The sequence below is a fragment of the Amborella trichopoda genome, chromosome 9 (assembly GCF_054954075.1).
Source record: "Amborella trichopoda isolate Santa Cruz 75 chromosome 9, AtrichopodaSantaCruz75HAP2 v2.0, whole genome shotgun sequence".
NCBI lineage: Eukaryota > Viridiplantae > Streptophyta > Magnoliopsida > Amborellales > Amborellaceae > Amborella > Amborella trichopoda.
Window position 1 is genome coordinate 24,920,694 of NC_142344.1, and position 14,402 is coordinate 24,935,095.

Consider the following 14,402-nt stretch of genomic DNA (forward strand, 5'->3'; position numbering starts at 1 on the left):
TCTGACTTAGCTCAAGCCGCCAAGGTGTCAAAAACTATTAAAAATCAAGCCACTTGGGCTAACGTCTTTTTTCAGCCGTCTCTGGTGCGTCTTGCTTATATTGGTTCCTTCGAGCTCTTTGTCAAGGGCCTCGAAGTCTGGACATTTCAAGGTTGTACCTGTAGGAGACATAGAAGAGGAAGGGTAAGAAGAAGAAGAATAAGCAGAAGAAGGAGAAGGGTCAGTAGGTGAGGGACTTTGAAGGTCGTTCACCTCATTGGACCCATCTGGGTAGCTTTTTACATCATCACCAGAGTTAGACGTTTGCAGGGGGTCTTTTAGGTCTTTCCCTTGCTTAGACCATTGGGGAGTGCTTTTAATGTCATCACCCTCATTGGTCGTGCCCTGAGTAAGGGATGACTCAAGGGTATCCTCCTGATGAGATGAAGGAATGAGGTCGGCGGTGACCGGGATGAAGTATTTTAAAGTCAACAAGGGAGGAAGAGGCCTGAGGAATTTTGGCTCGACCGGTGGCTGAGGAACCTTATTCTTTCGGTGAGCAGCCCTTGGTGCTTGTCACCTTTAGAGGTGCTTTGTCTGTCTTGCTAGGTTTGTGAACAGCCATAGCCTGACGAATCTCTTCTCGCTTAGCCTGCTCTACCCATGATGGACTTTCCATGGCTAGGAAGTCGAGGGTTCCACGAGATCAGAGGAATCCTTTCAGGAGTCTTGTACTGAGACACCCTCTTGAGTGGAAGTATTGACTTGTGGGCATTCAACATAAGCAATGTGACCTGCTTGGACTTTTTCCGCAACCACAGCTTCGAACCCATAACATTCGTTCAGCTCATGGTCCCATATCTGATGGTATGGGCACCAGTGATTCTTGATCCCTTGGGCAAGGTGTTTGGGCTGCCTTGTTGGCTTAGGAGTGACGAGCCCTTGTTGGAGCATCTCCTCAAATAGGGCTAGAAAGGGGTCTAAATTATCATTTCCCGAGTCTTGGGCCGAGGGGTCTTCTTGTACCAATGGAGGAGAGACTTGGAGATCCCTATCTGGAATGTCACCAACTTCTTAGCCTCTCTGCATTTTCTTTGCTAATAGCTCATGGAAGCCAAAGCATTTGCTCAGGTCATGCCCCTATATCTGATGATATGGACACCAGAGACCCTCGGCTCCTTAAGTTCGGTGCTTGGGTTGTCTTACTGGTTTTGGCGAGATGAGGCCTTCTTGAAGCATCATGTCAAACAAGGCACGAAGGATACTGGGTGCCTCATCTTCCTCTTGAACTGTCACTGTGTGGGATGCTTCTACTGCCCCAAATTCTTTCTTAAGTTCTTCGAGCTTGATCTGACCCTTTTGGATTAGAGCCTCAATGAGATCTTTAAGTGTGTAACATTCTTCTGTGGAGTGGTTTACCATTCGATGAAAAGCATAGTATCTTGCGTGCATATCGTGACCAGCTTGATCGGGAAACTTGATCTCAGGCAGCTCAATCATGTTTTGTTCCAGCAGTAGTCCATTCCTTTCCAAAAGGATAAACCTTGTTCTCTTGTCTTGTCCAATAATCATCTCGGCTAAGGTTTGCAGGTGGGGTTACCCGGTTGTATGATGAATGTTGATTGCCTGTCTGAGGTGTTGTCTTTGTTGTGCTTACCCCTTTGGAGAGGTCCAAAGTCTGAGAGGTAGCCTTCTTTGGATCATTGACGATAACAGCTTCATTGATTACCCCTTTTTGTTGGTTGCCCCGAGCGTTGTTTGAGAACTACCATTGCCCCAGTTGATTCCCAAGTTTGAGGACTGTTGTGGTGACCCACCGTCGTGACGTGACAGACTCTCTATGAAAACTGACTTAGAGATCAGCTTTGACATGGAGATCGGGTTGGACGCCTCAACATGTAGAGCGGTCTCAAGTCGTAGGTTTCGCACATAGGTTTGAATTGCTTCCTTCTCAGGCATGTGATTGGGATGACGAGCACCCAAATCTTTCAACCTTGCTATGAATTGGTCCACAGGTTTGTCATGTTCTTGGGTCAAGGTGAGGAGATGGATGGTTTAAACCTCTCTCTCAACCTCATAGAGGTGTTGGTGGAACAATTTCTCCATTTCCTCCCAAGTATGTATTGAGTTTGGGGGAAGCCGAGCATACCACTGAAAAGCCGAGCAATCAAGGGTTTCAACGAACTGACGGAGTAGGAGTCTCCTTTCAGCTGTCGTCTCTCAACATGCCGCTTGGAAGTGGGCAATATGCTGGTGTGGGGATGTGGTACCATTGAACAGGGGAAACTTCCCTTTCTTATAATCTGAGGGAAATGGCACCCGGTCAATGTAAGAGAGGTACAGTTTTTGGTAAAGCATTGCACCCTGTATTATCGAGATTTGTCTGTCCTTTAGACTATGAGTCACCATAGCATTGATGTCTGCCTGTGAGACGGGGTGAGGGACGGAATTGTCTTGTGAGACAGGAAGAGGAGGCTGCCTTAGAGGTGCATCATCTGGGTGATGGGACTTGACCTCATGGTTAACCGAGTGTCACGCGGCATCTATGTGATCAATCTTCTCCATTATTGTGCGCACCATGTCTTCGAACCTATTCATCAGCTCTTCCGGCGAGTCACCAGGATCATTTACCACCATTATGCTGACTGTTTCTCCATGGAGGTCAACCTTAGGTGCATTTGAGAGCTTCCGAGCTTGACGGGTCGCACGTGGTAGATCGGTCAGAAAGGGGTCCTCTTCTATGACGCTGATCACAGTGCAGGATTCTCACACCTCTCCTTCAGTCTCTGTGATTCGAAGAGGGTAGAAGGGATTTTGAGGGAGGAGACCCTTGGACTTGGGTGCCATGACTTTTCTAGTCTGCTCCTTAGTCAAAATTTGCAGTGCTTTGTCTTGCTTGAGCTTTAGACTGCGATAGCACTCTCTCCAGAACTGAGACTGGGGTCGAGGTTGACCTGCTTCTTAAAGCATGAGAGGGCGGTGTCCATGAGATGGGGCAGCGAATGTGGACCTTGGACGGGGGTCAGATTGAGCTGCTGCCTTGGAAGTTGAAGGAATTCATCAATCATCAAGTCTTTTCCCCGAGCTCCTTTGTGGGCTCCAAAGGCATAGCGGACCTGACGGGGCTGGCTGAGGATGGTACTCTTAGAGAAAACTTTTGAGTACCATGTCTTGAGATATCCATCGGACGGAGAAAGGGCGGAAGAAGAGGGGATCGGCTCTCGATGCTGTCTGGGTCGAGAGTAAGTAGTGTGGCCTGGGAAGGTGGCGTGTGTATGGCCCTTGAAGAAGCATTACGATTGACCTGGGGTCAGCCCTGGCTCAAATATGTGGTCTGGCCTTAGGAGGCCGAGAACTAGGACTACGTGTCTGTAAGGGAATAGGTGGAAGCCTTCCCTTACAGGGCGCGCAAGTGTGTGCTGAGTGGTAGGAAGACGGGGTCGTCTCCCGTGTGCTTGGGTTGGCGCAGCAATGGCGTTGCCCCGAGCAATGGGATGCATATGCATGCGCACAGGTTTTGGCTTAATGAGGCTTGATCTTGAACGCTTACTCAAGGTAGCACAAGGGCTACCCCGAGGTGTGACTCGAGTGGATGACCCACGAGCCTTAGTGTGTGTACGAGTGGTGGAGGCCCCAAGGTCTCTGCCTCGATGTGTTGAGCCTCTAAACATATAGACTCATAGTGGTGAAGGAATGTGGGGGGTAGCCTTACGGCGACCCACATGAGCAATGAAAATTTGCTTGCCTTTTACAGAAATGGACTGGGCAGCCTTCCGACGTACCTCGGCAATGCGACTGACAAGTGACTTGCATGTGACAGGGTGCATGCTGTGAGTGGTAAAAGACGTGCTACCAATGCAGGGCGCCTTGATGGAAGTTCCACCAGGGCGAAGAGATGGGAAGTTAGGGATGTTTAAGTCCCTCCTCACGCCTATCTAGGTTAAGACCTGGGAGTTAGACATTGGGTCTTCGCTCAAAAGGAAGGATGGGAATGAAGTTCAAGGAACTTGTTCTCGGGGGAAGTTCGCAAATGCGGGGATCAGAAAATCCCCGATACAGATAAACGGGTTAGAGAACCCAGAAGCTATGTGGTGTGTGAAAACAGAAAAACAAAGGAGAAACTAGCCAAACAAGGACAATCCGACGAAGGGGTAGTAAGTCTCTAGTGGAGTCGCCAAGCTGGTTAGGTGCCTCGATCTCTCCCTTCGGATCTGGATGATCTGGCAGCATGTATCTCGGGTTTCGAGAGAACCTGGGACTTTGAGATCGCTCTCTCGAGAACCTCGCTCAGGAGCAAGGGCATGTATGTCAACCAATGAGAGAGGAATTTAAGGTTGGTTCGGGACTTACTCGGGCTAGCTCGTGTGGGCGCTTTCTTAAATCACGAAGAAAGCCCCCCAGTTGTATAACTGGTTTAGAATCGCCCTCCTTGACCTGTATTCTCCTATTTCTACAATCATACACACATGATTAATTTTACAAGACAAGTGGGCCGAAGGACTTCACCTTGTCTTTGGGTGAATGTACACAAGGCGTGCACATTCAAAGGAGAAAATAGAAGAAATGATGAGATGAGGGTTGAGAGAAGGAAAGAGAGAGAAAAAGAAGAAAAGAAATAGACATTTGACTGGGAGACTAGCCTAGCACAGTGGCTAGATTGGCATGATGATTGACCTGACATGGTAGCAAGATGGGCACGGTAATACGGAATGACACAGCGACAATACTAATCGACGACAAAACATTAACACCAACGATAAAACATCAACACCATCCAGACACAATAGTTAATTCGATGTGGAAGCAAGACGGGCACGGTGACTCAGACCGGTACAGCAGCAATACTGCTTGATGAAGAGACTACCTTGGCAGTGCTAGACTTGTCCCCTGATCAAATGAGAGAGGAAGAAGAAGAAGAAAGAAGGAGACAAGGGATAAGAAAAGTAGAGAGAGAAAGAAAGAGAGAAGAAGAGAGAAATAGGAGAGACGAGAAAAGAAGAGAAGAGAGAGAAAGGAAGAGAATGAGAACATGGACGATGATGGACTTTCACCATTCATGATAGAGAGAAGATGAGAGAGAAAGAATATGGATGGCGATGGGCGTCCGCCGTCCATGATAAAAGAAGAGACAGGAATGAGAAAAAAGTGTCGTGCACGGCGATGAGGATCGTCGTGCACATGGGAAAGGGAAAATTTGGACAAAGGCCCGGCCCACCACTCGGGTTAAGGCCTGGCTCACTGTGCATGTTTTCAAAAGATGAAGGAAGACTAAGAACGTCATACCCGGTGATGAGCATCGTCGTGCATGACTAGAGAGGAGAGAGAAAAGAAATCAAAGTGAAGGCAAGGAAGATAGGAAGGGGAACAGAGGATTTTAGGAAAGAGGAAAAGGAAAAGAAAGTAGAGAGAGAAGAAGGAAAGAAGAGATAGCAAAGGACAGTGAGGAGAGAAATTGGGAAAGAGTCAGAGAAGAAAGAAGGAAAGAGATAGAAAGAGATTAGGAAAGAGAGAGAAGAATAAGGAAAGAGGAGAGAAACGATGTTGCACGAGAGGAGAGAGAAAGAGATAGAGACGAGAGGAGGATAGAAAAAGAGATAGACAAGAGGAGGAGAGAGAAAATTACCTCACTAAAGGTTACCGGCCCTTTCCTTTTCTCTCCTCTCCCTCTCTCCAAGATGCACCCACGAACTCAAAGCAAAAGCACGAACTTTATTGGTCAATTGAATGAGGGGGAATTAGGAAGACCCTTTACAATTATGTTTAGCATGTATTTATAGAATTGAGCCCAAACATGGGTGGATGCCTCAAAACTATCTCAATTGATGATAATTACAATTATTTTGAATTAAAATAAATTCTAAAAATGGGTGCAAAATGATTATTTTGCCCCCACTTAACAATTCTTGGAATTTCATGACAGTCCCTGCTATTACCTTAGAACGTATGTGATCTTCCATAGATGATCCGGGGTTGCGTTGGTGCATGTTTGATTGAAATATGATTGTTTTCTTATAGGGCTCAGCATGGCAATCGATTTGATACCAACTTCAAACCATGGATTGTATTTTTAAGCCACGATCATGCGACTTGAAATTTGGATGAATCTTGAAAACTTCGGATTGATAGTGTGCTTGTTTCTTGATGTTTTTCATGATTTCTTTGTTGGATCACACTGAGCATGCCATCACGATCGTGTGGCAATAAACGCAACTTGATTTTGTGCCCGGACGAAGATTTCGTAACTTTGGAGTTTTGGACGGAATCTGAAATTTCAACGTCAAAATTTACAGTCACTTTATTGGCTTTGTGTGTAAAATCTGACCATTCATCATACATGGTGTTTGAACTGGAGATAGCCTTAGACCTTACGCACGTGATAGAACTAGTCTTGCATCAATCCTATGCGCGAGCGCCGTGATTTGGCCGCTCGAGCGAGATGTATTACTGCTGATTTTCCTTCAACTTCCTTCACAGTTGAGCAAGTTCTCTCTAGCTTTTCTCCCCGCTCGGGCGTCGTCCAGGGGCATGCCATATATGGAAAAGCTCGACTTGATGAGACGAACACGTTCACAAAATTTGAGTGCGATCCGACTAGGGGCAAATGAGATATGACTCCCGAAAGTTACTGTCCGAGGCTGCAAAAATAGTCACCTTTAATGGTGATTTAAAGCGGAGAGGCCGCACAGGAATAGTTTGCGGCCTACCCCTTTTAGGTTTTTTACCCATAACTTTGTCCTGGAGTGCCCGATTAAGCTGAAACTTGACCCATTAGAGTTTTCGACTGTGCCAGATCGAATGGTAGTGGTCCCGTAGTTGTTTAACATGCCGGCAACATAGTTTTAGTTACAAGGTCCGTTTCAGGGTGCTAGAGGCTGATTTTTCCGAAATTGTTTTTTTATTTGCAGTATCTTAGATATATCTGATTGCGATAAAACATGACAGGTGGCATTTTGCATACTTAAGAACATTCTGACTCATTCTAGGGCAATTCTAAGACTGTCGAGAATTCCATTGTATGTCTAGGCTTTATTGACCGGCTTCTCTTTTTATTCCACATCAGGGACTAAGGTACTAAAAAATGTCTTCAAACAGCGTCTTTTGCTAACGCATTTGCTTCTGAGTTCCTTTCTTGGTTAACACACTGATACACCTCATGTTTCCCTTCCAAGTCATGGAGTTTGGTTCATCAATGTAGTCAAAACCCACGGAATAGTCGATGATTCCTTACACCAAATGATTACATTAGTCGAATCGCCTTCCAATATAATGCATTTCTGATCTGCTGTGAGCTCAGTGCTTTAGCTTTAAATCGCAGCAATAAATCTCGAAAATTATTCTAAAAGAATTCCTTAGGAGTATCCCTAAATTTTTGCAAAGCTTTTTCCCATTGACCAATATGGACAAAGGTAGAGTTGATAACTTGTTGCACAAACCTAGCTTTATCGTCAAAAATTCTTGTATTTCTCTCTTTCAATAAATTCCAGCAGATCGCAGCCACTAATATTCCCTACAGATGCTTACCACATTTTGGAAATTGAGGGTTGAGGCTCTGTGGAAGAAATCCTGAATCCTTTTGTGTGATATCCATTGACAAGAAGGCATATTCTTACACCTTTACCAAATGGTTGATACATAAAGACAGGTAAGGAAGTGATGTGAATTTGTTTCAACATCTTATTTGCAAAGTATACATACATTTGTGACTATTACCCCCCTTCTCCTCAAATGTTTAATTGAGAGTGTTTGATAATGTTCCAAAAGCCATAGGAATGCCTTAACTCTCATGGGTGTTTTGATTGACCAGATTTTCATGTTTCTGATGTTGATATATATGTTTATGGCTAGAAGAGCATATAACGATTCAATAGTGAATATGCCTTTGGGATTTAGTTCCCAATTTATTTTCTCTCGTCTTGGGTAATAAAAATAGGAGTGAAGAGATTCCATTATTGATAAAAACTGGGGTTCAATGACACCATCTACCCTTTTGATATTGAGAGCTATATTCCAAATTGCTATTTTGCCTTCACCATATCACAGATGGGTATGATTTTTGTTACAGCTCTGCCATAGAGATCAGGGTATTACAATTTTAGAGGAGAATTTTGAAGCCATTTTGAGGATCAAAATTTTGCCTTATGACCGTCACCAACCAAGAATCCGGCGTGGGAGATAAATAGGTTTCTTATTGAATTGATTCGTTTCAAAATCGAAGAGGCAGAACCATTTTGAGATAAATTTTTAGGAATGAGGAAGTGTTGGTCCACTCCATATTTTACAAATACTATTTGCTTCCATAGTTGTGAATTATTCTGGTTTAGACTACACCACCATTTTGTGAATCACTCTGCTTAGCCTTCACCACCATTTTGTCAACAACGCTTTATTCATTGTTCTCAATTTTCGAATACCAAGACCTCCTTCCTTTTTTGGTAAGCAATTTATGCCTAGCTGACTAAACTAAATTTAGCTTGTCACTTAAGTCACTCCATAAAAAATTCCTTATCATTCTTTAATATTTTGATTAAAAATAAGGGTGCTTTGTATAGAGAAAAGTAATACACTGTTATATTTGAAAAAGTTGCTTTGATTAAGGTTATCTTTGCCCCAAAGGATTAAAAATCGACCTTTCCAAGCATCTAACTTATAGTGCAAACTTTGGATAATTGGATCAAAGCCTGATGGAGGTAGTCTACCATCAGTTAAGAGAATCCCCAAGTTTTTAGAAGGAAGTGTCTTAGGGGTGTATTGTAATCAAGATGCCCAACTTGTGCGTTCCACATCTGAGCAGTTTATCCCCATTAATTTAGTTTTCCTCATATGGATTTTAGCCCCTGAGATTACTTCATCGCATTTAAGGTACAGCCAAAAGTTATAAATATGTTCATTTGAGGCTTCAAACGAGATAAGGGTGTCATTTGCATATTGTAGGTGGTTAACAACCGAACCATCATTTATGATTGGTAAACCCTTTAACAAACCTTTGTTTGACACACCTTTTAACATCAAACTGAGTGTGTCACCAACTAGGGTATATAAAAAAAAGAAATAGTGGATCCCCTTGTCGAAGCCCCCTGGTAGCACAGAAGAAGTATCTGCATATTTTTCATGGACCAAGACTGAAAAATGTGCGAAAGATAAACAGCCTATGATCCACATTCTCCATCGACTCCCAAACCCCATCATGATCATGATCTCCTCCAAGTAGTCTCACTTTACTTTATCATAAGCTTTTTCAAAATCCGATATACACTGAATTCCTTTCCTTGCTCGTTTTCTGGTGGTGTGGATGAGCTCCTGTGCAACTAGGACTCCATCCATAATTTGATGAATGTGCACCTAGGACTCCATCCATGATTTGATGAAAGCAGTTTGTGTTCCTCAACAACCTCATGGAGTTAAGTGCTCATTTTATCCTTATTTACGATTTTGAGTGTTCCTAATAATTGTTGAGCCTATAGTTACCACTAGATAAGGTCTACTCAGCATTTTCTTCAATTGACTAAATTCAGTCCTTAGCAGGGAAAGCGTTCCTTTACTATTTCCTGATTCACAGTTTCATTTCGTACCTTTGTTGCTAGATGGGGTTTTATGTACTATACAAATAAAGAGGTTCATGCACGAGAGAGAAGAGACGTTGTGTAAAGAAGTGGCATGTAAGGACAAAAACAAAAAAAACAAACATTAGGCGGACATAATATTGTGCCCATACAGTCTAAATGAAGTTCAACGAAAAAAAATCACATTGCAATAAGAACAAAACCAAATGAAATTAACCATTAAATAACAAAAAAAAATGACAAATGTTACATATGTCATGATAAAGTACAAAAAATATAACCTATTAAATAAGTTTGAGGATAATTATAAGTACAACTAATGGAAGGAAATTGATTAAGAAATGTTTGATCCAGATCAAAACAGTAAAAATATATTTCTCAGATTGCACATGCTATCCAGATAACGAAGATATCATTTCTAAGAAATACTCTTTCTAAAAAATATACTTCACAGGAAATAGATTTTCCACGAAGCAGTTTATTCCGTCGATCAAAATAGCCCTATATCTGATTGGATGCACTGAAAAATACAAGAAGGAAATGTTTTTCAAGGGAGATTGTGCATATCTACATTTTGGATTCAAAATCTATGGGAGATATTCAATTCTTTTTTTGCTATTTTGAGCCTAAAACGAAGAAACTGTGTTTATCCCAAGCGAACAAATTAATTTTGTTGTCGGATTTCCTAGGAGTCCAATAGAAAAATTTCAAAAAAGAGCAGATGGCTAATTGAATCCCAGAAAAAATAAAGGCAATCTCTTCTCATTTCTGGCCTCTCCCCCTCTCTCTCACATACACAAAATCCTCGTACCCTTGATTCTCATCTCTTACTGTCTCACCCCATTGACAAAAATCTCTCTACTGAAAAGTCTTGCTCTACCATATTTTATTTCCTAGAGATTCATTGCATTTGACTCCTTTTTATGGTAAAAATGTCTCCTATCAGGGTCCGATGTCATCCAAACAGCAAAAACTCATTTTACAACAAATATTTTCAGCAAGAGATGTACTACCGAAGACACTCTATTCCCATATATTTTTTCTAGTGACCCAACCGGGGCCCTGGAGTTGGGACCTCTGATGCTTTTAGATCATGTACCTCAAAACTTCTTTCAACGTCATTATTCCAAATCTTTCAAGGAGGTATAAGTATTGTGTAATCTTTTTCCGCAAGGCGCTATTCATAATCGTATTGGCAATGCCAAACGCTTTCCGATATGGTAAATGAAAAAACATTGAAGGGTAAGACGAAAAGTTCTTCAAAAATTGAGCACAAACGACAAGGCCTGCGTTTTCTTAATTTTTGTAATGCCTTCACTTTTATCCGATGTTGCTAGCTTGCCCGTGCCATAAGAATTATTCACGCAATACCACTTTTGATTCTTTAATAAAAATTGCTAGAGGTCTGATATAGGCCTTCAAAAAAAAAAAAAAAAAATATTGTCGGGGCCATTGACACCTGCTGCTCTCTGCCAAGGCAATGCAGATTTATCTCTGCTCTTTCTGTTTTAATCAGAAAGGCCATTCCCATTTTTTACTGTTCCTCCCTCTGCAGTCAAGGGAACAAAGAGAGAGACTTGGGACACACCAGAAGAAACCAGATGATAAGCTCTGTGACCCGAAGCTATAAAACTCACGATCCCAAAAGCCTTAAAACTCAGAACAAAACTGACAAGGATCCAAGACCCTGTATCAAAATCGTTAAAACTTAAAAACTCGAAAGAAGACCTTATCCAGTTTGACAGAAGAGAACAAAGAAATTACACGCACACCTGCCTCAGTTTTGGCTATGAACTCCTCGAAACACAGTGGCTCGTTTACAGTCTCTGCTAATCGGAGAAAAAAAGCAGAGGAATCCAAATACCAAGCGGAAAAGAAAAATAAAAAAAAGAGAAGAAAAAGCAAGTTTGGGTAAGTGTTTGTTTTTTTTAGATCAAGTGGGTGGCAATTTTTGTTGGTGAAGCCATTGTAGAGCTAGCTCTGATTTCGCAGCAAAAGTGGGGCTACTTCCACTGCTACTATCTGAGAGAGAAGCTAGGGTTTTTTGGAGGACCCCAGTTGGTGAAGAGACCTGTTTAGGACTGTCTCTAGAATTTGCTTCTCCCCAACCATCAGTCATCAAATTGAGCCCACCAGATGAGCTTTTTCCATTGCAATTATTGGGAGAGGCTGCATTTGTTGGTGTGCTTGATTGCAAAACCTCAGCTAAAGGACCACCAGGAGTTGAAGATTGCCATGAAACAGGCATCATCCAGCTAAGTGGCTGCCTCTTTATGCTGCTCTCTCTCTCCGAATCACTCAGTCCCAAGCCCATCTGAACTGGGTCTATATCTTCTTCATTACCAGACATTGAAAGCGTGAGGGAGGAGAGGGAAAGCTTTGAAGCAGAGGACAACAAGGGCTTTTCAGTGCCTTGAGGCCAACTCGAATCTCTGGTTTGAGACCAAGCATCTATAAAATGGCGTGGTTGCCTCTCGGGCTCTAAAGTGGTGAGATCAGAACCGAAAAAGAAGCCGCTCTGGTTGCTATTCTGCATACTACCAAGGCTGAAATGGGCGCTACTAACCCTAATGTCTTCAGGCTCAGAGACTAAATTAAGCTCATCATTGTAGTTGAAGACATGGGTATTGGCACTGCTATTTAGCCGTGGATGAAGTCGCCCACCTTTTTGCTGCATCAGCTGCCATTGCTCGCCCGCCGCCTCCCCCTTCATCCAATCTAAAAACCTAAAGAAAATAACAGAGTAATGAAGCACTGTGGACCAGACACCCAATATCATCAAAATCAAACAAGGGAAGTGCCTTACCTTGAGGAATCCTTATCTTGTACAGCAGAAATCAAATTGGGGGAAGGCACCTTGAACTCAGAGTTACTGCATGATGCTTTGTTGGCAACGAAACCACTAGACTGATACGGCTTCACCGATAAAGCAGAGGGGTTCAAGCTACAAAGTGTTGCTGGTGAAGAAGAACAAGGAGATGGATGAGGGGTCAGTGTTGAAGAAGAAGCCGCTGCAGCAATGGAGGTTGTGGCATCATTAGGTTGAGTTTGGTTATTCTGGATTTGAAGTTCCACAGGCTTTCTTGAACGAGGGCGACCCCTGTGCATGTGGCGCTCGCAGTACTTCTGGTCGGGAGCCACGTCCCTTGAGCAGCGCCACTTCTTGCCGTCCGTCCTGCGGCACCGCCCCGGCTCAGGATCCGTGGCGTTGGCGAACCTCAGACTGAATGGACCCCAACCCACTACAAAACCCCATCAATCAACTCCACCAATTAAACAAAACAAAATGTAAATCATTCTTCTTACCAATTAGCACCCCAATCCCAAACCCACACCAAAGAAGAAAGAAATGGTTCTCGAGAGAAAAAAAATTAAGGGATTACAGTTAGGGTGAGAGAGGGGGAGACTCTTGCGAATAGGGTTGACAAGGTCTTGAGGCACGGGCACAGAGGCCATCATGTACTTGAAAATCAGGGCCTGTTGTTCCAGTTCCTGCCACTGCGATGGAGTAAAAGGAAACCGCAGAGATGCCATCCCTGAAACAATAAAAACACAAACAGAAACGACTTAGTTTTTATAACCATTTCAGATCAGAAATGCTCTGCTCCCACAGATACAAAAAGGAAAATATGGGGGCATAAAATTCGTAGAATCTCAAGTGATCTACATTTTTTTGCTGAGAGGAAAGAGATTTAGAGGGTGAAGAGGCGAAAATACCTGGGGACTTCAACGCACTGGGAAAAGGCTGCATAGTCCTTACTGATGCTGCTCCTGCTCCTGCTCCTGCTCCTGCAACTGAGACTGGAACTGCACCTGCGGGAACATCGTATATATCGCTCGACCTGCCATCGCCATAGTTATAAAAAGTGGGACCATCACCTTCGCAACGTGAAAAGGGCGGAGGTATCCTGAATGGGAATGAATCAGAGCGTGATAGCTTCTGAGGAACCCAACTCTCTTTCTCTTCCCCTCTTCTCTGTGCTCTCTTCTCTCCCCTCAAACCACCATCCATCTCCATACTTGCCTTCGCCCTTTAAGACCCACTTCCCATGCGTCAAAACCTCTTTACTGGCCCCTCAAACCTTCCTCTTGGAAAATACCTCTCTCTCTCTTCAAAAGGGTGAAACTGAAAACCACCTCTCGCTCTCTCTCTCTCTCTCTGAATATCTGAAGCTTTAGATTCATTCAACCCATGGCTGCTGTGCCCTCAGTGTTACCATCTTCGTTCCCCTGTTACCCGAGGCCCCAACATTCGCCCTTATCAGACAATTTGGTAAAGCTTCCTCAACCGTCATTATTGTGGGTATCTATCGTTTTCTTGCACACCTAGAGTGCCCTTTCAAGGAGAGAGAGATAGGGGAGACGCCTACTAAAGAAGAAAGCCTAAAGAGAGAAAACCGAGTCCAAATAAAGAAATCCTAAAAAAAAATAAAAATAAATCAATGCTTCCTTCCCCTTCACTAACTGGCCTTTGACCGGCGAGCTCTGTTATTACGGCCGTCGCTTTCCGTCCCAGGCCGCCGTTATCCTCCTGGTCTAGGGAATCGTACTCGACGGAACCGGAGTAGCCTGATGCAATGCAGCACCACCCCGTTACCAGAAGCCTGACGTGATGCGCTAACTAATCGTCTCTGCCTAAACCACATCTCCCACATTCAAAATTACTTGATTTTGGCGTCGTACTTTCACACAGTCCAATTAATAAAACCCCCAAATCCCGTTATTAACTACACTTCCGACTTTACTACCCACCTAATAAGTTTATAGCCTTCTTTTCCTGTGTGTGATAATATAAAAAATAACAGTCTCATTTTCACCCAAAAATAAATAAAAAAAATCAGCCTCATTTTGGCGTTTTCCACC

At 43.4% G+C, this 14,402-nt stretch overlaps 1 protein-coding gene across 1 annotated transcript; it reads right to left on the minus strand.

The window, feature by feature from the left end:
• Positions 1–11,231: 11,231 nt before the first annotated feature.
• On the minus strand, positions 11,232–13,771 carry LOC18436499 (growth-regulating factor 7). The gene is made up of 4 exons (XM_006846517.4): positions 13,257–13,771; positions 12,923–13,075; positions 12,346–12,781; positions 11,232–12,265 (listed from the first exon to the last, which is right to left on the minus strand). The coding sequence occupies exons 1-4, from the start codon at positions 13,555–13,557 to the stop codon at positions 11,473–11,475; spliced, it is 1,683 nt and encodes a 560-aa protein (XP_006846580.1). The 5' UTR covers positions 13,558–13,771; the 3' UTR covers positions 11,232–11,472.
• Positions 13,772–14,402: the final 631 nt, after the last annotated feature.

What these genes read in the sequence shown, in the direction of transcription:
- LOC18436499 (XM_006846517.4), bottom strand. Translation starts at nt 13,557, where the DNA reads ATGGAGATGGATGGTGGTTTGAGGGGAGAGAAGAGAGCACAGAGAAGA. An exon ending in CAGTGCGTTGAAGTCCCCAG is followed by an intron (nt 13,076 to 13,256) that starts GTATTTTCGCCT and finishes TTATTGTTTCAG; the next exon opens with GGATGGCATCTCTGCGGTTT. An exon ending in CAAGATAAGGATTCCTCAAG is followed by an intron (nt 12,266 to 12,345) that starts GTAAGGCACTTC and finishes TATTTTCTTTAG; the next exon opens with GTTTTTAGATTGGATGAAGG.